Source organism: Myxocyprinus asiaticus, chromosome 5 (genome assembly GCF_019703515.2).
Source record: "Myxocyprinus asiaticus isolate MX2 ecotype Aquarium Trade chromosome 5, UBuf_Myxa_2, whole genome shotgun sequence".
Lineage (NCBI taxonomy): Eukaryota > Metazoa > Chordata > Actinopteri > Cypriniformes > Catostomidae > Myxocyprinus > Myxocyprinus asiaticus.
The window spans coordinates 3,875,023-3,901,182 of NC_059348.1; the positions used below are offsets into that span (position 1 = coordinate 3,875,023).

General features: G+C 38.0%; 1 protein-coding gene across 2 annotated transcripts in view; it reads right to left on the reverse strand.

The window, feature by feature from the left end:
* Positions 1–26,160, reverse strand: part of cacna1eb (calcium channel, voltage-dependent, R type, alpha 1E subunit b) — a 157,535-nt gene that overhangs the window by 104,874 nt on the left and 26,501 nt on the right. For both annotated transcript variants that reach the window (XM_051697453.1, XM_051697452.1), the window contains 6 exons: positions 21,345–21,450; positions 19,512–19,651; positions 10,291–10,394; positions 6,672–6,830; positions 5,961–6,151; positions 1,165–1,268 (listed from right to left, as the gene is read on the reverse strand). In XM_051697453.1, coding sequence (XP_051553413.1) covers positions 1,165–1,268; positions 5,961–6,151; positions 6,672–6,830; positions 10,291–10,394; positions 19,512–19,651; positions 21,345–21,450 — 804 coding nt within the window. The remainder of the gene's footprint in view (positions 1–1,164; positions 1,269–5,960; positions 6,152–6,671; positions 6,831–10,290; positions 10,395–19,511; positions 19,652–21,344; positions 21,451–26,160) is intronic.

Here is a 26,160-nt window from a genome sequence, read left to right on the forward strand (position 1 = left end):
ACTAAATATTCTGTCTCAAAATAAATGTGATAGCTCAGGTATTCTCATTAGCTACAAACCTTTGCAACAATTGAAAAGTTATTAAATATGAGATCAATTACTTCAGAATCAACCTTGAGACATTGCACATGATGACCTCATGGATCAGGAACATTTTGCAGTGTGAAGTGACAAACAGATGTTTAGGAAAATGCTTTGGTAATTTTTGTTGCTATTTAGTGTTTTGAGAGAAAATAAAATCAAAAGTCTTTCACCCTAGGGTGCGTTAGCCTCTTAGCCTCGTTGTACCCTACATCAGTAACAGTGGCAGATTAGGTTGCATTTTATTTTGATTTCACTGAAATGGAGAGTGTTCACATAAAAAATGGAGCATAACAGCTGTGTGCCGCGGAGTGCTCTGTGCAGGACATTGCCGCTCTAGGTTTTTCACACTGTTCTTAACCCCAGTTATCGTCATTTAAAAGCACATTTTTAACCCCGGGTAAAGCAACGTTTCACACTTGTAATTTTGAAAGGGGGTTAGCACCGCTTTTAACCCACAGTTATGAATCCCTGCTCCGGAGCAGGGTTATCCCAGATTAAACCACACAAATCTTATAGATTACCTTTATGTTGCCTTTATGTCTCTTTTGGAGCTTAAAATTTGGTCCCCATTCACTTGCATTGTAAGGATTTATTCACATCATATATTAAAAATATGATATCATGTTCCATGGAAGAAAGAAAGTCAAACGAGTTTGAGACGGCGAGTAAATTATGAGAGAATTATAATTTTTGAGTGAACTATTCCTTTAATGTAACAAACTTTAACTTTACATTTTTTAACGACTGGTAATGGGAAATTTCCGAGTGATACATTCTCAGACTGTCTTCAGGTAAGAGGGTGTTGACAGCCAGTTAAGCAGAGATTTTTAGGACTGAGATGAAAGATATAAATAATAGTATTTACTTCAAATAAGTCAAAGACTGCCTTAACTAATGTTGGTTTTCAACACACCCCTGATTAAATGCTCACCAGAATCCATCAATACAGGACTTGAGAGAATTCTCAGTATTTGCAAAATAAGCATTCATTTTTACAAAGCAAACCTTTATATTATTGGATTAAAATGATTGTTCATCAAACATTGAACACATTGAACATATTTTCAGTGAAATACTTACCCAGACAGGACACCCAACACAAGGTTAAGCACAAAGAATGAGCCAATAATGATGAGAGGAATGAAGTAGATCCAATTCCATGTGGGTCCCAAAGCATCATTAGTCTAAGAAAACATGCAATATACAATCAATACATGAAGGGAAACTTTAGAGGAAAATAGTCATTTGAGGATAATGACATTTATGCACTTTGGTTGTGCAGCAAAGCAAATTTTAGGTTTGAATCTGCAGCGATTTCACCATTCATCAGATTATAACATCCCATATCATCAAGTAATACTTAGATGCACAGGTAGATGACTGAACCTGCTGGGCATTACTGCCTGTCACACCTCTGCTGGTGCCTTCAGTTGTCCAGATATGGGGATATCAGCCAGGATCCACATATCACGGAAGTTTCGCCCCATTAATCCCAGAACATCTCCTGGTAATGGGGCAGCAGTCAGGGACGTCTCCCTGCCACCCCCCCATCAAGACATTCCTCCTTTCTTGTCGAGACAAACCATACAACCAGGGTTCAGTACACCCCCAACCCCCATGAGCAGATCTACCCTATACCAAGGCCTCTTCTCTGTTAGAAAAAACACAAGCTATCAATCTCTGCCTACCACCCGTCCAGTACCTATCCTTAAATCAATACTCCAGCAGATTAAGTAGGAGAGCAATGTGAGAGGCAAGCCGCGAGACTGCTTCAGCCGCCCCGCCAATACCTAGCTTGGCCTGGTTTCGCTCCCCAACTCAATCCTTCTCCAGAAACCCTTGGAAAAGGACCGAGTGGGTCAGTGGAAATAATTCCTCCCCACCCATTTTCTTCTTCTACATGCTACCTCACCACATATCGCAATTGTTCTCTATTCCTACTTTCTCACTTCTTCACACCCCACTTTTCATTCTTCCTTCTTAACCATAGCAAGTAGCTCTTTTTCAGCTTCTTCTACCATTTCCTTCAGAGACTTCTTTAACGCTGGTCCAAAAATACCAATGTTTTTCAACAAGTGCTAAATTGATGTTCCAATAAACCCTCGACACCCAACCTCCACAGGGGAAGTGGCAGCCCACCATCCATTTTCCCTGCACTCGGCGGCCAGATCAGCATATTTAAGCTTCTTCCTCTCATAGGCTGCCTCCCATTGGACAGTAAGTTCTTTCTTAGCTGATGCCGACCATAACACTATGTCCGGCCTCAAGGAGGTAATGGTGATCTCAGAAGGAAATTTTAGCTGCTGGCCAAGGTCGACCACCATTGACCAATCAATTCCATGTGCCAGGATTGACCTTTCCTCCCTATGCCTTGTGCAGAACCTCCCTTTTTAACAAACTCAATGTACTTCCTCTGAGGAGCATGATGGCCTTTGTTGGCTTTTATTCTACGCACCTCAAGGATCTCTGCCATCTTTCACAGAACCTGATCATGCTGCCACCTGTACCGTCCTTGTGCAAGGCGATCTTGCACCCAGCCAACACGTGCTGCAGATTTGCTCTTAGGGCCTCGCAGAGTGGACAACTCTCCTCTTTACCATACCACAGAAACAAATTTCTAGGGCTTGGAAGAGTGTCATAGGTGGATCTTATTAGAAAATGTAGCCTGGCCTGAGGTATCATCCAAAGATCAGCCCATCCTAAAACTCTTATTAGATGCACCTTACCATACTGTTCAGTGCTCTTGCTGCTGCTGGTTGACTGCTTGAATCATATACCCTTCCTCTTCCATCTTTGTTACTTCTGTCACTACCATCACTTTCTTCTGTTTTTTAGAGGCTGCTGACCACAGTTTTGGAGCCATCTACCTTCCAAGGCCTGCTCTACCTGGCTGGGTTCTTCCAACAATCTCTTTTTGCTTCAGTCTTGAATACACCCTGTTTACAACCTCCTCTGCCTTCCAGATGTGGCCTGTTTGGACCGGGTCTTGACAAGCCTTCACTGACTGGTGAAATCAATGGATGGATGATTCCCTTAGTTCTAAGAACTGCCTGGTCTTCTCCTGCTTGTAACCCAAGGTGATGGACTTTAATGGCAGTTGGAAGGCATTTATTCCAAACAATGCTACATCTGAAAGACAACGCGGCAAGCCCAGCCACTTCCTGATGTAACTGTTGGCCTTGGTCTCCATCCTTGCCACTTCCGAGGCAGTGATCTCACACATCTTTAGCGGCCACATTAAGGCAATGATACAATGTCAGTTGTTAACACTAGACCTTGTATTTGCCTGGGAGATGACAACTGTCTAACTTATCCAAACCTTCTTTCAGCTGCTTCAGAAATAAGCCTGCCATGTGTTTATCTGACAGATCTGCTGTGTATTCTCTCCCTAAACTTTTAATGATCTGCTCTGCCAGCACCAGTATTCTTTCACCATCCACCTCAAACAATATCTGGTTGCTTCTAATCCCCTTACAAATAGAAAAGCTACAATGCTTTGCTGGGTTGATCTTCATCCTAGCCCATGCCAAAAGCTCTTCCAGCCTTTAAGAGTCTGTTTGTACATGCAGCAGTCTGAGGGATACTTGTGACATCATCCATATAACTGTGCCATGCTGGCAATCTCACCCCAAATCGTGCACGGATTTCTCAGGCCAACTGTCTGGCACCAATTAGGATGATCTCGAATGCGGCTGTGAACAGGATGGGAGAGATTGAACATCCCATTGCAATCCCTTTTTCCATTTGCTGCCATCCAGTTATGTACTCCTGTGTTGCATGACATATTTTCAGGTCCACATAGTAACTATCTAACAAGCTCTTAATACACTCCATGGTACATGGAAAAACTCCAGCGCACAGTTGATGAGCTGGTGTGGAACCGATCCATAGGCATTTGCCAGGTCCAGCCAGACTAGATGGAGGTCTTTCTTGTCTCTCTTGGCAGACTGGATCTGCTCCCATATTACTGACGCATGCTCCACATCCAGGAAAACCTAGTACGTCTGTCTTCTGGCAGCTTGTGTCAAGCTGTATCCATTCTCCAGGAGGTAATCAGACACCCTCCTTGCTACCACTGAAAAGACAATCTTTCCCTCCAAATTCAGTAAAGCAATACTCCTAAACTGACTTATGTTGGTGGATTCCTGTTCTTTGGGTATAAAGATGGCTACTGCCCTTTGCCTTTCCAGGGGTGTGCACTGCTTCTTCCATGCAACTCTCAGCAGTCTCCATAACAGAACTGTTGGGCACAGCTTATACAAACTATAAGGTATGTGGGACATATCCGGGTGATCCTAGCGGACTGTCTTTATGAGGATCCCCTAGTTGTTCTTTCATGTAATCTTCTAGATCTTGCTTCGGCATCACCAGCTTTCCACTCCTCTTCTCTTAGAGAAGATTTCTGGCAAATTTAAAAGGATCCTTGACTAATTTTATCCTCTCATGCTCCTTCCTTCTTCTCCACTGTTGAATTCTCTCTGCCCTCCTTAAAACTGACAACTTAACCCTTATGCCATCCCACAATACCTTCAAGCCCTCCTTCTCATGCTCATCTGCTATTCTCCATGCCTTGCGAAGCTGCCTCCGCTCTTTCACCAGCTGAAGTACTTCCTTTTCTCTCCTACCCATCACCCTGAGGCCACGCTTCTTCACTGATGCTTCCATTAAATCTACCTACACATTCTTCATAAACAATGTTACTAAACATATTAAGCTTGGCCTCCACCCTTCCGCTTGCCTTCCCTCTCTTGTCTGTGGGTTAACAGTTGTATCCTCCTGCAGCTCACCTCACAGGCATGACTTGTCCTGCTGGCGGTACTGGTCTTCTTGGTGACCCTCCACAACAGTGGATTCAGTAGCGTTGTGGTGTTCAACCAGGCTATGTATCCTTCTTGTCTGACCTGCTGCTGCAGTGCAAAATTGTGTCTGGCTGTTGCCGCCACATTTCATCCTTCCTTGATGAATCCACAGCCCCTTGTAAATTGTTATCCTCGTTAAAGGGATAGTTCACCCTAAATTAAAGGTCTCCCAACATTTACAGACCCTCATGCCATCCCATATGTGAATGACTTTCATTCTTCTGCTGAAAGTAGATACAATGCAAGTGAATGGTGGCCAGAAATGGTCAAGTAGGAAATAAAGGCAGCATAAAAGTGATCCGTAAGACTCTAGTGGTTAAATCCATGTCTTCAGAAGTGATATGATAGGTGTGGGTGAGAAAAAGATTCATATTTGTCTTTTTTTTCTTTTTTTTTCTTTTTTACTATAAATGTCCACTTTCATTACCACATTCTTATTTTGTTTTTGGCAATTTGCATTCTTGTTGCATATTGCCAACTACTGGCAGGGAGGAGAATTTATAGTAAAAAAGGACTTAAATATTGTAATAATCTGTTTCTCACCCATACATTTATCATTGCTTCTGAAGACATGTATTAAATCACTGGAGTCATCTGGATTACTTTTATGCTGCCTTTGCTTCAAGGTTCTTTCCACCATTCACTTACATTGTATGGACATACAGAGCTGAGATATTCTTCTAAAAAATCTTCAGCAGACGAATGAAAGTTATACACATCTGAATTGGCATGAGGGTCTGTAAATGATGAGAGAATTTTCCTTTTTGGATGAACCATTTTTTTAAAGGTACAAATCCTTTACCAATAATAGCTCTAAATAACAACCTTGCCACATGAAGCAAAGGTATGTGGTTTGAGACATTTAGGTCAATATAGGCAGTTTTAGTTAAAAAGGTTACACAAAGATAAAATGAATGATGATCTTTCATTAAAATTGATTATGCTGAAAATAAAGAGAGTATTCTGTACATGTTAAAATGAATTCAGTCAGAAATCTATAAAACTGTAGAAGCTCACATTGTACAAGACAGCAGTCCACCCTTCCATAGTGATGCACTGAAACACTGTTAGTACAGCAAAGAGGATGTTATCAAACTGAGTGATGCCGTCATTGGGCCCGATCCATGAGCCACTGCAGGTGTATTTGTCTGGACACTTCCTCACACCACACGCAAACTCAACCTCAGATGAGTCCACCGTCTCATTATCTGAAAGAAAACAGGTTTATATTCACACAGGACCAGTGTCTGCTATGATGACACACTATGTTCTGACTTACAAACATATTAATCTCAGGAATAAAAAAACTATAGGCCTATGTGTATTTTAAATATATTACAAACAATGAACTACAATATGTTTCAAAGCAACAGTACCTTAAATAAACATTACAGTAACAATCTGTATTTATGATATTAAGAATAACCTGTATTATGACCAATCAAGTTTGCAGAGTTTTGAATTTGTCATGTTAAAATAACCTGTTTTTAAACATACAGTAGCTTATACTCATTAAACATTAAACAAACTCATCTTTGGTCTAACTTTCAACACAATATTAATCCATTATCTTATTTAAATGAATGAATGATATTTCTCCTCACAGACATACTGTATTACCCTCCACTAAACATTAACATATTTTGCAGCTGTATTGATTTAGCTGTGCACGCATGCTCAGAATTGTACTGTTACATCTGACTAATGGAGCACATGGATGTTTTGTACCAAGGATATCAGGGGAGGGCAGGCAGGTGTGATGTAATTTCCCACTGTAGAACTCCAGACCAATGATCGCGAACATCAGGATGGCAAAGAACAGAAGAAGACCAATCTGCAGCAGCGGTACCATGGCTTTCATTATGGACTTCAGGACTATCTGTAAACCTGGTCAAATGGTAGAAGATGTATAAATGATTGCACACTTACTGCTAATTTGCATTGCTCCAACAAACAGCAAACAACATGCTTGGGTTTTGCTGGTTCCATTGGTGGCAGGTGCTTTTTAAGAGTGGGACTCTATATTTTATTTTGGTGTCTGCAATGATGCACTCAGAAGTTGCTTTCCTTGGCTTAAACTACAACACAAACAGTAAAATGACTGTACAAAAATAACTGACCAAACTCAAAATAAGGCCTAGACCTTTCAATAGGCTTATTAACCTTTAAATGCATACCTTGTGTCTTTAGTGACCCGGGACCTCATTTCAACCTCTTTCCCTTTTTTTATTTTGGAGCTACACCTTTATTTTACAAATAGGGTAACAATATTTTTTTTTTCTAATTGCTTAATAGCCAAAAGTTTAAAGGGTCATTTGTGACCCGAGATATGTTACATTGTCGCAATATTTATTTGCCCTGCCATAAATCATATTTTTTATTGTTTAATTTCTAAATAAGTTTACTATCAAATTATATCTATTTCTTTGTTTATTACAAGACAAATTAGTTCTATTTATACAAATGACTACTATATCAAGTCAACGATAGAAAATTATCAGCATACCATACACGTGCACTTATACATAGTATACATGCTATTTGTTACCCAAGGCGGTTTCAGTGATTGACTTCATTTACATTTGACATCAATATTTGATGAAGAAGCAACTTGGAAGTAAACTATAGCAAGTACAACACATGAACAAAATGATATGACTATTGCCATTTGAGTATACTATAGAAATTCTGTCTGTTTAAACTAAGTAAGTGCCTGAGAAAATATACAGTATATGTGTAGCTTATGTGTTATGTGTAGCTCAGTATGTGTTTTACATCCAGTTGCATCTCTTATAATTTCAGCTTGGAAGTAAGGAATCATGTTTTATCATTTGTTGCATCATCTCTTTGATATACTGTCTAAAAAATAAAACATCAAAATATAATTAAATATTTCCTATTCCCTTATTTTCTAATTGTCTTGAAAATGCTTTGAAAATTTACACTATCTGGGTATTTTGTAGATCCATTTGTGATAGATATGTGCTGGGTTGCTGAAGACCCAAAGTAATAATATTTGTTTGCCGAAACACCCATGCATTAACAGGAATATTCTGGATTCAATACAAGTTAAGCTCAATCAACTGTATTTGTGGCATATTGTTGATTACTCAACTTTATTTAAAAAAAAAAAAGCAACAATCGAGGTTACAGTGAGGCATTTACAATGGAAGTGAATAGGGCCGATTTTGTGTTTGAAGGCAAAAATGTGAAGCTTTTAATAAAATGTTAATTTTAATTTAAATTTTCTGTTAAAATACTCGTGTGTTATTCAAGCTCTAAAGTTTTCAAAATCATTGTTTTTAAGGTTATTTTAGGGTCAGGCATTTTGAAGTTGTAAAATCACACAGAAAAGGTTAGTAAGTAAGAGAAAATGTACAGTCAGCTGGTTATTATAAAGCCCATCATGGTGAAACATTGATTTGCATTGAAATTATATAATTATGTGAGAAGAAATAAATCACTGAACAGGTGAAATCCACCTCCGGTTTGCGTCAGAGTTCTGACTGCTTATTTCCAGCTTATTACAAGATAACTTGCCAATAAATAAATCAATGCACATGAAACATTTATTTGAGTTGAAATAATTTTATTAGCCTACTTGTAGAAATTGCACAGTGATCCGAGAAGCAGAAAAGATGACTCGGAAATTCACAATACCCTGATGAGCGGTCATTACTCGGAGATATCAAACCTCTAGATGGCGCCATTAACCAATAAGAATCGAGTATTCAAGAGAGCCGTGTAATAAGTGATTTTAGCACACTAAAATCATGTTAATGCGCATTTTAATTGCATCTTGTAAATATACTTTTGAAACAGTAAGTATTTTAACGTTTACTGATTGGCACCATTCACTTCCACTGTAAATGCCTCACTGTAACCCAGATTTTTGCTTTTTTTTAAAGAAAAGAAAGATGAGTCTAAATAATTTTCTGTGATAATAAACATTATGCCACAAATGCTATCAATTGAGCTTAAATTGTATAAAACATTTTAAGGGTTAAAAATACCACCAGAAGACTGGATTATAAAAGTAAAAAATTAAAGCTGATGTGTGTAATTTTACTGATGTTGAAATTCTTTCTCATATCACAGAGTCAACTATAAGTAAGCCTTATAAGTAAATTTGTATGTTGATTTCTCTTAAATTGTACCACTGTTACTACGTGGTGCTATCAAAACATTTCTCTCTTTTTTTTGAGTGGCCCGCCCAGCCCAACACAGCAACACAAGTCATGTTTCCATCCAAGTTACAAATTTTATTTATGCGCAAAATCAAATAACGCAAAAATAATTTGCAAATAAAACAGCATTTCCATCCCATGTGTTGAAGAGAAACAAAATCATCACTTCTGAGAAAATTGCTGCAACATAGAAATGAAAATGGAAGTTGAAGCCACCACTCTTTCACTAAATGTAGTGAATTACTTAAGGTTTAAACCACGCAGACAAAACGTTTTGACGAACTTCACATTTTCTAGCCTTCAGCAGCAGATGCCTTATGTCTGGGGGCGAAAACGTGTTACATAGTTCTAGGAGGTAATATTAGACACTGCTTTTGATGACTTGGCTTTGTGTCCGGCTTTTCAGAATAAACAAAGCAACATTTGAGATGCTGTGTGATGACACTGATGATATTCTCTAAGCAAATGATGTATTCATATAGCTTGTTGAGGCAAAGTCACGTTACTTTTTTAATGCACATCTACAGTATATTTCTTTAAAAACTGTACAGGAATATATTCAGTAAATTTGTTTCCATCGCAGTTTATGCATAGGTCTTCTTATTGAATAAAACATTTATCCACCTCATGCAAGCGTATACATTTTTAATGCACATTTTGGAGATTTCATTTGCATTTGAATGTGTATCCATCCAGAATTTTTAGGCAATATCCCAAAATGTACATAAAAATATAATACATGGCTCAAAGCCCAGCAATTGAGTTTGGGGCAGGACTATCTGTTTGCACAGCCAATGGAAGCCGGGGGAGTTTTCTGGAGTCTGTTTGAAAACAGTGATTGTTTTTGAAAGTCCGTTCCACGCAGACATTACACACTTCAGCTTTAATATGTCACGACAGATTGTAAATAACTGTTTGTCTCTCCGAGCCACTGAGCTTCTGCGTTTGACAACAGTGTTTTTACATTTCAGCACATGTTTCTCAACTTACTAAATCCAACAGGGACCTAATAATGTTTGAAATGTTGGTGTTTGTTGGCGTATTTTGGGCCAGCCCTCACTACCAAAACTATATTGTATTCCTAGGTTTCCATTGTGACAAGATGATGTTGCTGTTCATTATTAAATGTAGTGGTTAAAATGAATAGATGAGCTACTCACTGGGGATCCCAGAGACTAGTTTGAGGGGTCTTAACACACGTACAGCCCTGAGTGTTCGCAAATCCACTGGAATATTCATATGAGAGCCAGCCGTAGCCAGAATCCTGCACACACATACAGGCAGGGACAGACAAAGAGTTAGAGCTGTCAGAGCATCAGGTGCACTATGAGTCGATCCCAGTACAGCAAAGCCATCTGAAAAGACAAATGCAACTGTGTGAATAATACCTGTGAGCAGTATGACAACTGTGGATATTTAGTCGGAATTTGAAGCCACGAGCTCAAGGACAAATTGGAAAAAGAGAATATTAATTACAGTATGGAAGAGGAAATAGGAATAGAGAAAGAGCGAGAGAGAGAGAGAGAGAGAGAGAGAGAGAGAGTCATAGAGCGAGTGAGTGGGTGAGTGGATGAAAGCATTGCTCTGCTCGGGGGTGTAAATGGTGTGAAAATTCAAGGTTGTGAATCTTTCTGTAGCCTGTAGCACGTCCGTACTATTGTACATCATGATTTGAAGCAACAAATCCTTCGGATCTGCAACAGGAACAGAAATGAGCCTGTTATATTATCCGTTTATATAAACATCACAGCGGTGCAGAATCTATCAAGCTTTTCATATATGATTTGAAAGATATATTATGTGCACTTATCAACCACAAAGAAATGCATATACTGTTTTTAAAGCATTTCAAGAATGCCTCGACCCCCATCCCCCACCACCCCCTACCAAATACATACACTGAATAAAGTCTACTTTATATAATTTGAAAAACTTGAAAAATAACTTGAAATATTTTTTCCATATTCTTTTAGGTATTGCAAAACAGTAATGTTTCTCATCCTTCAAGTAGTTTTTCACCTTTGCAAAAAGCTTATTCCTTATCTGATATCATGTAATGACTAGTTTTAATGTTTATTTGACATATTTGCTGTAATTTATGAGTGTCTTTAATACTTAGACGTTTCATTTAATCAAATGCAATGTGTAATTGTATGTTGCTATTAGCTATTATGTTTTGTACCATTCTGTAGTTGCATAATTTTCTGTCAATCAGTGTAGCATTACCAAACACTACTAATTATTTCACAATTTGAGTTCTTTGTACCTGCCATTGAAAAAGCTGAAATGCAAACATGAAATGAATATGGGCTCACCCACACACGAACACCTACTCACACAGCACAAAAGCGAGCTCTCAGAGGTGCGGGTGGGGGGGGGGGGGTTATGGAGGAATAACATTATCAACACTTACTGGTGAATCATCAACATATCTGCAGAAAATGCTTCATGTTTCACACGCTATAAAAGAAAGGCTTCATGCCGAGCCTCTACTGCATTTTGAACATCTGATCACACTGTACTCTTTACACTGTGCTTTTAACTTGTTCTCTGGAAATATTGTGGTCCACATCCTCAAATGAAGATTCTGCAAGATTCAGAACAATGCCTTATGAAGAAATGGTCAGTTTTACTCAAATAGCGAAAAAATGGAAAATGATATGAGCCAGTGGCGTAACTTGGATCTTGCGGGCCCCCTCCTTGGGGGGCCTTGGTCGTTTCTCATCACCCCTCGGGCCTGCGACCATTTTGATGGTTTCTTTTGGTTGACCGTTGCGGGTCCCCTCTCACCCCGGGCCATAGGGTGGCTAACCACCCTGCACCCCCTCTAGTTACGCCCCTGATATAAGCGATACAGCAAAAACAATATATTATTCATTGGTTTCCTGCAGGTACATTCAGAACATATTTGCCTATAATGCTGATCTGATCTGGACTTTAGAGGATAAGCTCTTTCATATTTTTGGATGTTTTAAGTAGGGATTTCATTCTGATCTCCCCAACACTAGCGGCATTTTCCAAACTATGAAATGCCAACTTTATTTACATCCAGCCACTTGCAATGTGCAGTAAGTTATAGACAATTCAGACGTGCTGCAACTATCAAACATCATTTGGATTGTTATTTGAAGGAAACAGCACAAAGACCATACATGTGTGTGTGTGTGTTTGTGTGTGTGTGTGTGTGTGTGTGTGTGTGTGTGTCACATTCTAATAGTCAGATGTTTTTTATCATGTTAAAATTTTCTGCTCATGTTCCCAACAGACCTGTGAAGGAAATATATCGAATTGGCTCTGTCCCAGCAGAACCACTTGTAGCGATTCATTAATTTCAGATGAAATGACAGCCAGTAGCGATGGCCTACTGGCCTTCTTTCAGTTCCCAGATGAGTGAAATGGCACATGTAGTTTTCTTTTAAGTCTGACTTACTTTCACTGTTTTTAAAGAGGTCAGGTGTGTGCAGCCCAAAGTGTGTCAGATATGTAGCAGGAATAATCAGATTTTAAGCAGCATTCATCAGTATGAGTAGAGGGAAGATGGACAAATCTAAAATTTCAATAAAATGTTTTTCATACTTTTTAGCAAGACATTTTTAACATAGTTTGATGATTGTGGATTTGTCTAATTTCAAGTCAAGTCGTATTTTCTCACCTTTGAAAGGAATGTTCCAGTTTCATGGAACATTTCATGGATGGAATGTTTTTTTTTTTTCTTTTTCTTTTTTTTTTTTTTTATGTGTATTTGTAGTCTTTGTTATCTTTTGAATTTTATTATGAAACTTATATGTGCTGCCGTCTTGACCAGGACTCCCTGGAAGAAGAGATTGTATTATCTCAATGGGACCTTCCTGGTTAAATAAAGGATATAAATAATTAAATAAAAAACACAAGTTAAGCTCAATCAACAGTGTCTAAATAATTTTGGTGGTAATCAACATTATGCCGTAAATGCTTATATAGTGAATGATGAATGAATAAAATCTTCCGTCACTTTTAACATCACACCATTAAGTGACGTTAAAGAGAAATACATTGCCGCAAGCAAATTATTCATTTTAAGCAAACATATATTTGCTCTTAATAGTTGCAGTATTTTAAGTGTGGAATTTCAGAACAAAAACTTGCATCTTGTTCACAAACCACGTGCAATACACCAGCACTGAAATAGTGTTGTGCCTACAGGGCAGTTTCTAGCTATAAGTAGTATAAGCGGCTGCTTAGGGCCCCCGAGCCACCAGGGGGCCCCACAAAGCAAGGTCATTTTTTATTTTTATTTATTTATTTATTTTTTTATATATATATATTAAAAGATGCAAATAAGACTCAGGCAGCTCGTTCAGTTAGACAGTTATAGGGGGCCCCCTAGTGGCCAGAGAGGGAAGGGAGACTCTAACTGCAAGGAGAGAGTTGTGGCTAGATGTGACAGGCACGCACATGCTCAAGGAGTTTTTAGTCATCATGAAGTGCACCTACAATTCGGAAAATAGAAAAAGGAGAAAGAGGAGAAACGCAGCCAGACCACTGGAAAGAAATGAACGTACAATAAGCCAGCTACCTGGCTAGATGATGTTTGTTTGTTGTCTTAAATTGGGGCCTCCAAGGATGATTTTGCTTTGGGCCCCCATAAGCTCAGAAATGGCCCCCGTGCCCTGGTTTTTAAGTTTTGTCATTGTCATACTTTTTAGCACCTCATTTCTATGTAAACTCATTACAAATTGTACTTTATTAAAAAAATTCTGCACAATTAATGCGATACCATTATCACCCATGAACGTGTACATTTTATTTAAATTTAATAAAAGGTGTTTGTGTACATTTGCTATTGATCATGGCAGCAGAAATTCATAATGATCAATGGTGAAGAGCATTGGCCATATAATGTACCTCACTCAGTGTAGTCATTTTAAAAAGCCAATTCAGGTGTCTAGAAGACAGTGGTAGAGTGATGCTATGCTGTCAGATCAATGTAGTCTTCTACATCCTCCATAAAAAAACACTACAGAACCGACCTGCAAGGATGGGAACTGTGCAAACTGTGTTCAGCACAGTTTGCGGCATTATATAATTTGAATAATTCCTTTAGTGAATTTAATTAAGTCTTCAATGACAAAATAATAAACGATTCAATAAAAGGATCTTTAAATGTGCTGTCCTGTGCTTTAAAATGAGATGCTCAAAGTGTGTTTCACTTAAAGGGTTAGTTCACCCAAAAATAAAAAATCCCTCATAATTTATTCACTCTCATGCCATCCCAGATGTGTATGACATTCTTTTATCTGCTGAACTCAAAGTTTTTAGAAGAATATCTCAACTCTGTAGGTCCATACAATGCAAGTGAATAGGTGCCAACATTTTGAACTCCAACATCCACATAAGGAGAATATAAAAGTATTCCAAACGACTCTGGTGGTTAAATCCATATCTTCTGAAGCGATATTATAGGTGTTGGTGAGAAACAGATCAATATTTTAGTTCTGATTCCTTCAATTTCTCCTTCTTCTGTTTTTGGTGATTCACATTCTTCGTGCATATCGCCCCCTACTGGGCAGGGAGGAGAGTTTATGATAAAAATGACTTAAATATTGATCTGTTTCTTACCCACACCTATCATATCGTGTCTGAACATATGGATTTAACCACTGGAGTCGTATGGATTATTTTTATGCTGCCTTTATGTGGAATTTGGAGCTTCAAAGTTTTTGCACCCATTCACTTGCATTGTATGGACCTACAGAGCTGAAATATTCTTCTTAATATCTATATTTGTGTTCTGCTGAAGAAAGAAAATCATGCACATCTGGGATGGCATGAGGGTGAGTAAATCATGAGAGAATTTTCATTTTTGGCTGAACTATCCCTTTAAGAATTACTACAGTGTTCAGAAACAAAATATGCTTGGTACATGACAAAGGACATTAGACCTTCTCTGATAAATTTTTTTCAGAACAATTTTTTTCAGTCAACAAGTATTCTTAACGGATTAGAAGTTCATGAACATTAAAATGTCATTTTTTTTACGTTCTCTATATCTGTGAGTGCATGATAGAGAGAGAGAGAGAAAGAGAGAGAGAGAGAGAGAGAGAGAGAGAGAGAGAGAGAAAGAAAAGCACACCCAACTATTTGAGAAAACAGTGGTTTTAATGCAAAAATACTGTAACTAATGTGCTACTTTCAAAAGTGTTTTGATATGAGGTTAGATGCATTCAGGAGTTTTTATCCTGATGGTGCTACATAAGTTCACAAGTTTAGGTGTCATATGCATCCAAATAATTTTCCACATTCGCATGCAGTCATTTTTACGCGTGAATGCAAGTGAAATGTTCGCACTATAGAGCTCTGCCAGGAAACACCAAGAAAATCTTAGCAACCACATAGCAATGTGCTTACAATCACCCAAAACAGCATTGCAACGCCCTTGCCATAACCTTAAAAACCCTAGCATTGTGGTGAGATTTTCACAGGAAAAAAAAAGCAGCACACATTCTCCTCATATGATGTAAAAATCTAATTTATGTTTGAATAAAAGCAGCTAAGTTTTAAATACCTAGTAATCCAAAAAAAAAAAAAAAAAAAAAAAAAAAGAAAAGAAAAGAAAAAAGAAAAGGATGGCCAATATCAGACCTGTATATTTACAAATGTTAAATGCCAAAGACAATATTAAAAAAGCTAAACTAAATTTCAGTCAGATCAACTCTCGGATGATTTAGCTTGTTAATGTGGGTATGACACATTGATAGGATTTGGTATTGGTGGACTGCTATGCTGCTGCTGATACAAAGACTTGCTACTCCTAGAACACCCCAACCCCCACCACCAAGACTTGTGTACTGCTTCTGCTTCAAAGAGCTATTGGGGAAAGCCTGAAATCTCCAAAACATCAAGCATCAAGATTATTGCTGCCTTCAAGTGCACCTAGGAAGCTTGTACCTCCAAGTCAGACGTTCGTTCCTACGATATGTCTGAATAAGTATTCATGTGGCAAACAAAATACGGAAGAAGCCAAACTTAAACAATTACGCAATGAATGATGGCAAAAGCCTTTTTTTGTTGTACCGGTGAATAAACATTAGTGAATAAATCTGCATCACTTATAAACGACATATATGATTTATTAATGAATGGTATATAAAATATTATTAATTTATTTGCTTAAAACAAACCATGAAGGGTGAGTCATTAGTTGACATTAAAAGCAAAATAATATTATTTACATAAATTTGCAAAATCATTGCTTTCATGTCGACATGCCCCTTCCAATGTCCCAACTTGGAAACACGTGTATCATCTAGAATTCCAAGTTTCCCACTCGTTAATAGGACTTTGCAGGGTCTTTCATGTGCTCAGAACTCGTAATTACAATATTTCCGACTCTACTTGAAGGGCACATATGATCAAAGAACATATTTCAAATCAGCTGTAAAATCTGACAACAACGTTATCATAAATTGTGCTTATTTAGCTTAAATACGACTAAAATAAAACAGTTATTTTTCATGCTGGTTCAGCTAATGCACATGTGTGTAACAATCTCGAGTTGACTGACAGGTGATGCCTGTATCTAAAAGATGATTGGCTCTTTTACATATAAGGTGGGACTTCTTTACTAGATATGCCATATTGGGTAAACTAGCAACTCAAACAAAAGTTAAGAATGGAGAGCCACACGGATCAGTTTTAGGGCCTCTGCTTTTCTTCTTATATATGCTTCCCCTGGGAGATATTATCAGGAATTGTGGAATACGTTTCCACTGTTATGCCGACAATACCCAAGTTTATATTTTTTCGAAACCTGATGAAATTTCACAATTCTCCAAATTAGCATAGTATATAATTGAAATCAAAGATTGGAATGCCAGATATTTCCTTCTACTCAATACCGACAAAACAGAGGTACTAATTATTGGACCAAAAACCTCTAAAAATAAGCCGCTAAAATATCATTTGACTCTGGATGGATGTCCTGTTACATCGTCTTTTACAGCGAAGAACTTAGGTGTTATATTTGACACCAATCTTTCCTTTGAAAATCACATTTCCAATGTTTGTAGAACAGCATTCTTCCACCTCAGAAATATTGCTACGTTATGACACTGTTGCTGATGCCGAAAAATTAATTCATGCATTCATGGCCTCAAGACTAAATTATTGTAATTCATATACTGGATTTCATTAAGGATATCTCTGTATTTTGCTGAGTTCAGCTCTCCTTCAACCCTGACCAGTCCCCCAGTCCCTGCCACTAAAAAACACCCCTACATCATGATGCTACCACCACCATGCTTCACCGTTGGGATGGTATTGCACAGGTGACAAGTGGTGCCTGATTTCCTCCAGACATGATGCTTGGAAATGAGGCCAAACAGTTCAATCTTCATTTCATCAGACCAGAGAATCTTGTTTCTCACAGTCTGAGAGTCCTTGAGGTGCATTTTTACAAATTCCAAACGGGCTTTCATGTGTCTTGCACTAAGGAGAGGCCATAAAGCCCATATCGGTGGAGTTTTGCAGTGATGTTTTCCTTCTGTAAGTTTCTCCCATCTCCACACATGATCTCTGGAGCTCAATCAGAGGACCATCGGGTTCTTGGTCACCTCTATTACCAAGGCCCTTCTCCCCCAACTGCTCAGTTTGGCCGGGCGGCCAGCTCTAGGAAGAGTCCTGGTGGTTCCAAATGTCTTCCATTTAAGAATTATGGAGATCACTGTGCTCTTGGAAACTTTCAATGCAGCCAAAAAAATGTTGTAGCCTTCCCCAGATCTGTGCATTGACAAAATCCTTTGACCTCATGGCTTGGTTTTCGCTCTGATATGTATTTTCAGTCGTGAGACCTTATATAGACAGGTGTGTGCCTTTCCAAATCATGTCCAATCAATTGAATTTGCCACAGGTGAACTCCAGTCAAAGTGTAGAAAGATCTCAAAAATGTTTAATAAATTTGCAAAGTTATCAAAAATCTGGTTTTTGCTTTGTCATTATGGGATATAGAGTGCAGATTGATGTGAAATTATTATTATTTTTTTTTAAAGCATTTTAGCATAAGCTGCAACATAACAAAATGTGAAAAAATTAAGGGGTCTGAATACTTTATGAATGCACTGTATGTTATGAAATGACATCACACACACTGGTGGTGGACATCAGCCATTCTGCAAAATTATTTTGACTTATTTGAAGTTTGAAACTCTTTTGTTTTATTGATGTTTTCCTTTATTTTGTGGTGTTAGTCATATGTTGTCAAGCATAACATGTCTACCATGTTATGGGGAGATGTGTGGGAAATTTATGTAATTTTAAAACTTTAATATACAGTATTTATGCTAACAGAAATAAAATCATCAATATTAGTACAAATATGTTTGCTAGATACTATATCAATCACAGACCACAAAGAGGCTAATTTATCCACTGAATTATTTTCCACCCTGATGTTGTCATTTAATTAGATGGACATCTGAATTGTTTTAGTCATTTAGCTTGACCAGTATGACTAATACAATCCTTAACATGTCCCTGTAATGATGAAACATGAAGATACATGTAAAAGTATGTTATAAAGCTGGAATGTCACCAAAATGTAGGAATGACGATATATATGATATTCACAGAGTTGCAGTTTGCCCCACAAAAAACAAGGGTTGGGTAATATTAAATCACTTTTTTTTGGTAGGACTACACCACTGGATTACATGTCCTACCAGTTTACACCATGCAAGCCGACTGGCTTACACATCACATGTGAGCAAGCGAGCTGATTGGCTAACAGATAACAAGTTCAAAGAACCTTTCAGCTTGGTCCATGTAGAGTTTCATGACTGAACTTCATGTCATTTGTTTTGATTATCATCGTATCAATTATTGGTAATTTGTTGCAGGGCCCCGCCCACTTCAGAACTCTTTCAATTGTGATCTAAAGAAGTCAAGCTCCTGGGCGGGGCAGTAAACAAAGAGATGTCTAGCAAAAAGCAGTCATGATACTCTCTAAGACTCCCAAATGAAGCACTGTGTCTGGGTAGGACCCAAATGATGTTTTGGAAGCTGGTTGTCCAATAATCATCTGAAAATCATCTTTGCTCTGGTAAAACAAGTGTATAGGTTTCTGACATCCATCCGTTTGCAGGATATATATAAACTGTATACATGGGTTTATTATGCAATTATTATTATGCAAAAAGCGAAATCATCTATGCTTAAAACCCTTTTGTGATTGTGATTTGTCATACATATATTTTCTACAAAAAATAACAAAACAGAATAAAAAAACAAACAAACAAGATGAATAATCAATACAAAATGAACACATACTGTATATACAGATTCTTAAAGCAATTACCTGCAAACAAACTATTCCAAACAACTGAAAGAGTATATGAATTTCACTTACCCACTTAGCACAACAATGAAGTCCATTACATTCCAGCCATTTCTGAGATAGGAACCCTTATGAAAAACAAAACCAAGTGCCACTAGCTTGATACCGGCCTCAAAACAGAAGATTCCAATAAAATAGGGCTCTGTCTTCTCCTAATGGGGCCAACAATAAAGAAAAACATAAGATTTAATAAAGCAAATTATTACATATGGGAAGTATAGCAGAAACTATAGCCATAAACATTCTAGATTGGATTTTCTAATCATAATAAACTGAAAAGCGCCCCTAAATGCTGGATGCTTGCTTGAACAAATTTTTATGGTCTTGCGAAATTGATTTTTAGATTCAAGTACAGTATACAGTCTGTTTCAAACACTGTAGATTAGGGTTGTCGTGATACCAAAATTCCAGTAGTCGAAGAAAAATTTCACGATTCTCAATATTAATTTTGACACAACACAAAAATATGTAATATGCTAGTTAAATGTATCAATATAAATAATAAATTAACACAATTGCATGTTTCCTTGAAGTGTTTCTCAATTAAGTAAACAAGTTTTTTTTAAGCAAGACCCTATGAAATCAATGTAATTTTTTTCTATACCCCCCCCCCCCCCATTCTGTTTTACTTTCCACATTTTAGTTTAATTCAATTTCATTATCAAAAATGGTGTCTATTCAAAGGAATTCATAAACTTTAATCAAATGAAAATAGAACAAGTACTTTTCAACATACCATTGCAATTTTAATAAAATGAAATGCTTCAGTAAATCCTCACAGCATAATCTACATAACATTGGTCAGAGATATTGCTTAAATAAAATCATAATTTTTATGACAAAAAACATTACATTTTATTATACAGTAGTAATATGTTTGTGTCATGATTTCTTCAATTTCATTCATCAAGCTTTTATTTTGAATCAAGCTTTTATTTTGACAGGCTTTTCCAATTTCGGTGTTTTTGACAGTAGTTTTACACCGCCGGATAAGACGTTGGTTATATGGCCCAGTGCAATTATTAATGTGCAAAATGCTGTGATTTAATTATATTAATATACACCCTGCGTCCGAAATTGTGTACTGTCAGATGATGTACGTATTTGATGAGGGAAGCTCTCCTCGGCTGGTAAAACAGTACATTCTTTAGGTATGCATGTGAATAGTGTGAACATATTCCAGACATACTTCATCCGGGGACGTGGGTATTGACCTGTGACCTGAATATATGATGTAATAACAACAACTGCACATATAGTCTACTCTGGTTTTGTTAAATCACAAAGAAAAACTTTCTTTGATATACTGTTTACATACTGACATACTACTCCATTTGCACTCTGTTTGTGGAATACTTTGTTGTAGAGAAGTATAAACATTAGGACGCAGCAACAGTCTGCAGGCGCTGCACAGCAAGCAATGCTCTTAAAATGTGGTGTTTTCAGAGTATGATTGGTTTCACACATTCACTTTGAAGCGCACAGCACAAGCAGATGGAATATATTTTTAATTAAATCGAATCGTTTTGAGGTTTATTCATCACACTAGGTCATATCACAATTTTTATTTGATAAATGGTCCATTTCAGTGTAAAAGGAGTAACATACACTCAAGTAAAAGCAGTTGTGTATTAGTCAGACAGTGTGCGGGGACCGAACTGAGTCGGTTTTTGGTACTACCATTATTGCAGAAATACTAGTATTGTTACATATGTTTTAAATTTTAGTATCGACTTGGTACCTTTTGAAAGCCCAACTCTAGATTGGATACTGTCTCTGGGAATAACAAGAAATAGTGGTAGTATTAGTTATTAGTATGGATATATTTGTGCTTTCTATGCTTACCAGCCTTTTGGACATAGGTGTCTTGTCCTCACCAGGAAGATGCTGTTCCAGAGCTAAAACAATGCAGTTGGCAATGATGGTGGCCAGGATCATATACTCAAATGGAGTGATGGCATAGGGGTCAAGGTAAACATTGTGTTAGTGGGGGAAAATGCATCTCAAAACATCTGTGACAAAATGAAAACTACAAAATTACAATGTATTTATAAATGTACCCAGCAGACTGAGCTGGGCTCAAACAAATATTGATAATTTGATCATGCACTGATCATTATTCTCTGATCTTATCATACAGTCAATGATCACTCAGTTTTACCAGGAAATGTAATTGTTACATTTATTCCACACATTTCATGACACAGGCATCACACTCCTAAATGAGAGAGAGAAAAGTAATATACTGTAAAACACTCTGCACTACAAATAGTTGTACTACAAAAGCATTACTACAAGTAAAAGAAAGAAAATAGAGTACATTGGTACTATAGAGCAGATCTGTCATGATCTTTCACATGTGCACATGCATATATGCAAAATACAAGTATTAATGTGTCATTACCAGATGTAAACAGTACAGATTTTTTTTTTACTTAAGTAAAAGCACTGCTACTGAAGAATTAATTCACTTGAGTACAAGTAGAAGCACTAAGAAATATTATGACTCAAGTAAGAGTAAATAAGTAGCTTGCCGAAAAACTACTCAAGTAATTACAAGTTACTTGATGAAAATTATATTATATATAGTATATACGGTTCCATTTTTAGAACACAAAGACATTTTTGTTCTTGAAAGAAACTAATGCTTCCTTTCACCAAGGATGCATTAATTTGATAAAAAATACAGTCAAAATCATTAATTACCAATTATTATTATGGTTTGAAATAATTGTTTTAAGTGATATTTATTCATTTTTTTCTTTGAACTTGATGGCAAACATACTGTGTCACCTATTCTTTACAAAAGCATTCTAAAGTGCTAATTTGGTACTCAAGAAAATGTTCTTATTATTAGAACAATTGAAAATGGTTGCGCTACCATGCAGAAATCACAATACAGTGGCTTTTTTCCCCATTTGAATTCTTACAAGTTGATTTACTCTTGCAAGTCAAATTTTGGTTTTAAAAATAGGTAAAAAGAAACACATTTCTCCTGAAATTCTATTTTCTCCTAAAGTCTATTGTTTTAGAGAGATGAAGGCTATTCCATGCATTACTGTTTTGAAAAAAAAAATAAAAAATTCTAACCAGGATAGAGAAGGAAGTGGATGGCCAGACGGCCAAAAAGTCAAGTAAATCACAGACTCTAGTTTGAGAAACAGACTCCTCACGGGTCCTAAACTAGCAGCTTCTAAATGCCAAAGACCTGCATTGCTGCAAGAGGATTCTTGGACAAACAGAACATTTTAAGAATACAACATTTATTTAAATAGAAAGAGCCATTTGTAACATTCTAAATGTCTCTAAATCGTCTCTAAACTAGATAATGTGCATTGTGATTGAAACACATTCCTATTTCAGGTTTATTCTCATTCAGGTATGTCCAAGTATTTTGGCTATTAAGTTAACATACTGTACAAAACTAATATAATGCAATATCATAAAGGAGGAAATTGATCCTCTATGATATTGCAGCAATTGTCCAGATATGGAATGAGATTATTAAGCAAACTGTTATGAACTCCTACATGCCAACTGAATTAAATAAGGCAAAAATAAACATTTCACACAGTGTTTAGTGAGAGATATGATTGATTCAAACACTAAAAGTGGTTGATCTGTATTATTGTATTACAGTTGTAATAATCTTAATTAACATGATGATTATTTAACATATTGAGATATTTTTATTAAGTAAATTGTAGCATTTGTATACATGTATACATTTTACTTGACTTTGTCATATAGCTATTTTGCTTGGTATTCAAATGTTCTTGTGTTTAATCTGTCTAGCATAACTATGGTGCTAATAAGGTGTTTGTATGTGTGATGTACTGTGTGTAATTTGTATAATCTGTTTTGTCTTATTTGTCTAGTTTGCTGAGTGTTGTTCTGTTACTGTGCGGAAGCTCTAATTGTGACCTGTCAGGAGACTGCAGATGAAATTTAGCCTTAGGCTAAATCTGGTACAATGCATCAAATGGAAACATTTAAGTTTAATATTATACTGTCATGTGTATTTTGTTGATTCTTGTATTTCATGTCTTTTATTTTGAAATTTCTAGTTCCTGGTTCATGTCTTGTGGTTCCCTAGTCATGTGATTCCTGTTTTACCTCCATGTTCATGTGTCTTGTTTTCATTGGTTTATTGTTTAATTATTTTGTTTAGAGTTCTGTTTGTTCATTGGTTCATTGGTTTGTTCTCCCATGTCCATGTATTTAAACCCTCATGTTTTCCATTGTCCTTTGTGAAGTATTGTGTGTGTTTAGTAACATAGCCATGCCATGCTATGTCAAGTCAAGTTTACGTCAGGTCAGGTCAAGTCTAGTTCATGTTTATGTTTCACGTTTGTAGTTAGGGTATTTTGGATCTCACTTTTGTTAAATAAATTGCAATTTGGGTTCTTCACTCCATCGTCATTGTGTTGCCAACAGCATCATTACAGAAATACCTCACCGAACTATGAACCCAGCAAACCAGCTCCTCCGCCTACATCAGGGGAATCGTCCCCTGGAGGATTATGTGGAGGGCTTTTGCACTCTGGCCTGCCAGGTGGACTTTAATGAGGTTGCCCTCAAAGACTGTTTCTGATTTGGACTAAATGAGCCAATCTCTTCACTGATGCCAGGCGGTCAGAGTACCCACAACCTGGCTCAATATATTGACCTCGCCCTGCAGATTATTGGTTCCACGTTCACTGTGGGGGAGGCGGACACCGAGCCAGAGGTCCATGACATGGCTGCCGAGCCGGAGGTCCATGACATGGCCGCCGAGCCAGAGTTCCACGCCATGGCCGCCAAGCCAGAGTTCCTCGTCATGGTCGCTGAGCTAGCACCATCGTTTGCCCTGGATCCTCAGCTTGCTCCATGCCATGTCACAGCAACGCCTCAGCCTGCTCCATGCCATGTCACAGCCACGCCTGAGCCTACTCCATGCCATGTCACAGCCACGCCTAAGCCTGCCCCATGCCACATCACAGCCATGCCTGAGCCTGCTCCATGCCACGTCACAGCCACACCTAAGTCTGCTCCACGCCTTATCATAGCCACTTCTTAGCTATTAGACCTGGAGATGGTTCCCGCCCTTGTACCCACACTTAGTTGTCCAGAGCAGGCAAGGGGAACTTTCAACCCTCCGACCCTGCCTGGACCCTCCGAGCCCTGGACACTGCCTTGGCCTGTCGGTCCCTCGACATTGCCTCAGTCCTTCAGCCTGTCGGCTTTGCCAGGGTCCCTCATCCCTCTGGCTCCTCCTTGGTCTGTCGGTCACCTGGCTCCACCTTGGCTCTCCAATCCTCTGGCTGCGCCTCGTCCCTCCGATCCGTCAGCTCCACCGGGATCTCCTTCCCTACGGCTCTGCCTTGGACCTCAGTCCCACCGGCTCCGCCTCAGTCTTCTGATCCCCCAGCTCTGCCTTGCTCCTCTGAGCCTCCAGCACTGCCTTGGTCCTCCCTGCCATCGGCTCCACCCTGGACCTTAGAGTCTTCGGCTACTCTCTGGGTATCCAGTTCTCCATGGCTCCGCCCCTCGAGCCTCTCACGGCTACGCCTTCCATGGCTCCGCCCCCTTGAGCCTCTCATGGCTCCACCCCCCACGGGCTTTGCCCTGATCCCATGCTCCACACCTTGCCAAGCCATGCCTCAAGACCACCCCCCAGCTCCCTATTTAACTTTGAAATGTATGTCATGTTTTATGTGTTTTGTTTTTGTGTTGGGGCGTCAGGAGCCGCCCCTTAGTGGGGGGGATATGTCATGTGTATTTTGTTGATTCTTGTATTTCATGTCTTTTATTTTGAAATTTCTAGTTCCTGGTATGTGGTTTCCTAGTCATGTGATTCCTGTTTTCCCTCCATGTTCACGTGTCTTGTTTTCATTGGTTTATTGTTTAATTATCTTGTTTAGAGTTCTTTTTGTTCATTGGTTTGTTCTCCCATGTCCATGTATTTAAACCCTCATGTTTTCCATTGTCCTTTGTGAAGTATTGTGTGTGTTTGGTAACGTTGTCATGCCATGCAATGTCAAGTCAAGTTTATGTCAGGTCAAGTCTAGTTCATGTTTATGTTTCATGTTTGTAGTTAGGGTTTTTAGGATCTCACTTTTAAATAAATTTGGGATCTTCACTCCATCGTCATTGTCACTGCCAACAGCATCGTTACATATACATGGTCCCTAATAAATAAATAAATAAAAATTTTGTTACATTATGTTTTGTGATTTCTCATACCTTCTTTATATAACATCCATCCCTTGCACACTTTTGACCTCTAGTGGGTCTGTGAGCGAGAGTGTTACCCGCTAGGACAGTTTATTTTGAACAAGAGGGATGAACGGTTACGGAATTTAATGCAGGGTTACAATACCAAACTGATGAGGATTGATAAAATCGGACCCTCCTGTGCGCGTGATGGTGCGAGGAACCAGACAGTGGGGGGAAAAAAATTATGTCCAGGTGAAAAGTCAAAAGAAGATCGCAATGTAATTGTAACTTTATCACATATTATTAATAAAACACGGGAACTCGTTGCTTAGGTATTTTTTTCCCCCATATTTTGAATTTCAGGGATATTTTTGTCAATTTATGTGGCATTTTTGCCCGAGTCCCCGTTAATTTCCAACACTATTGGCATTGTATCTTTCTAAGGTATATAAAAAGTTTGTTT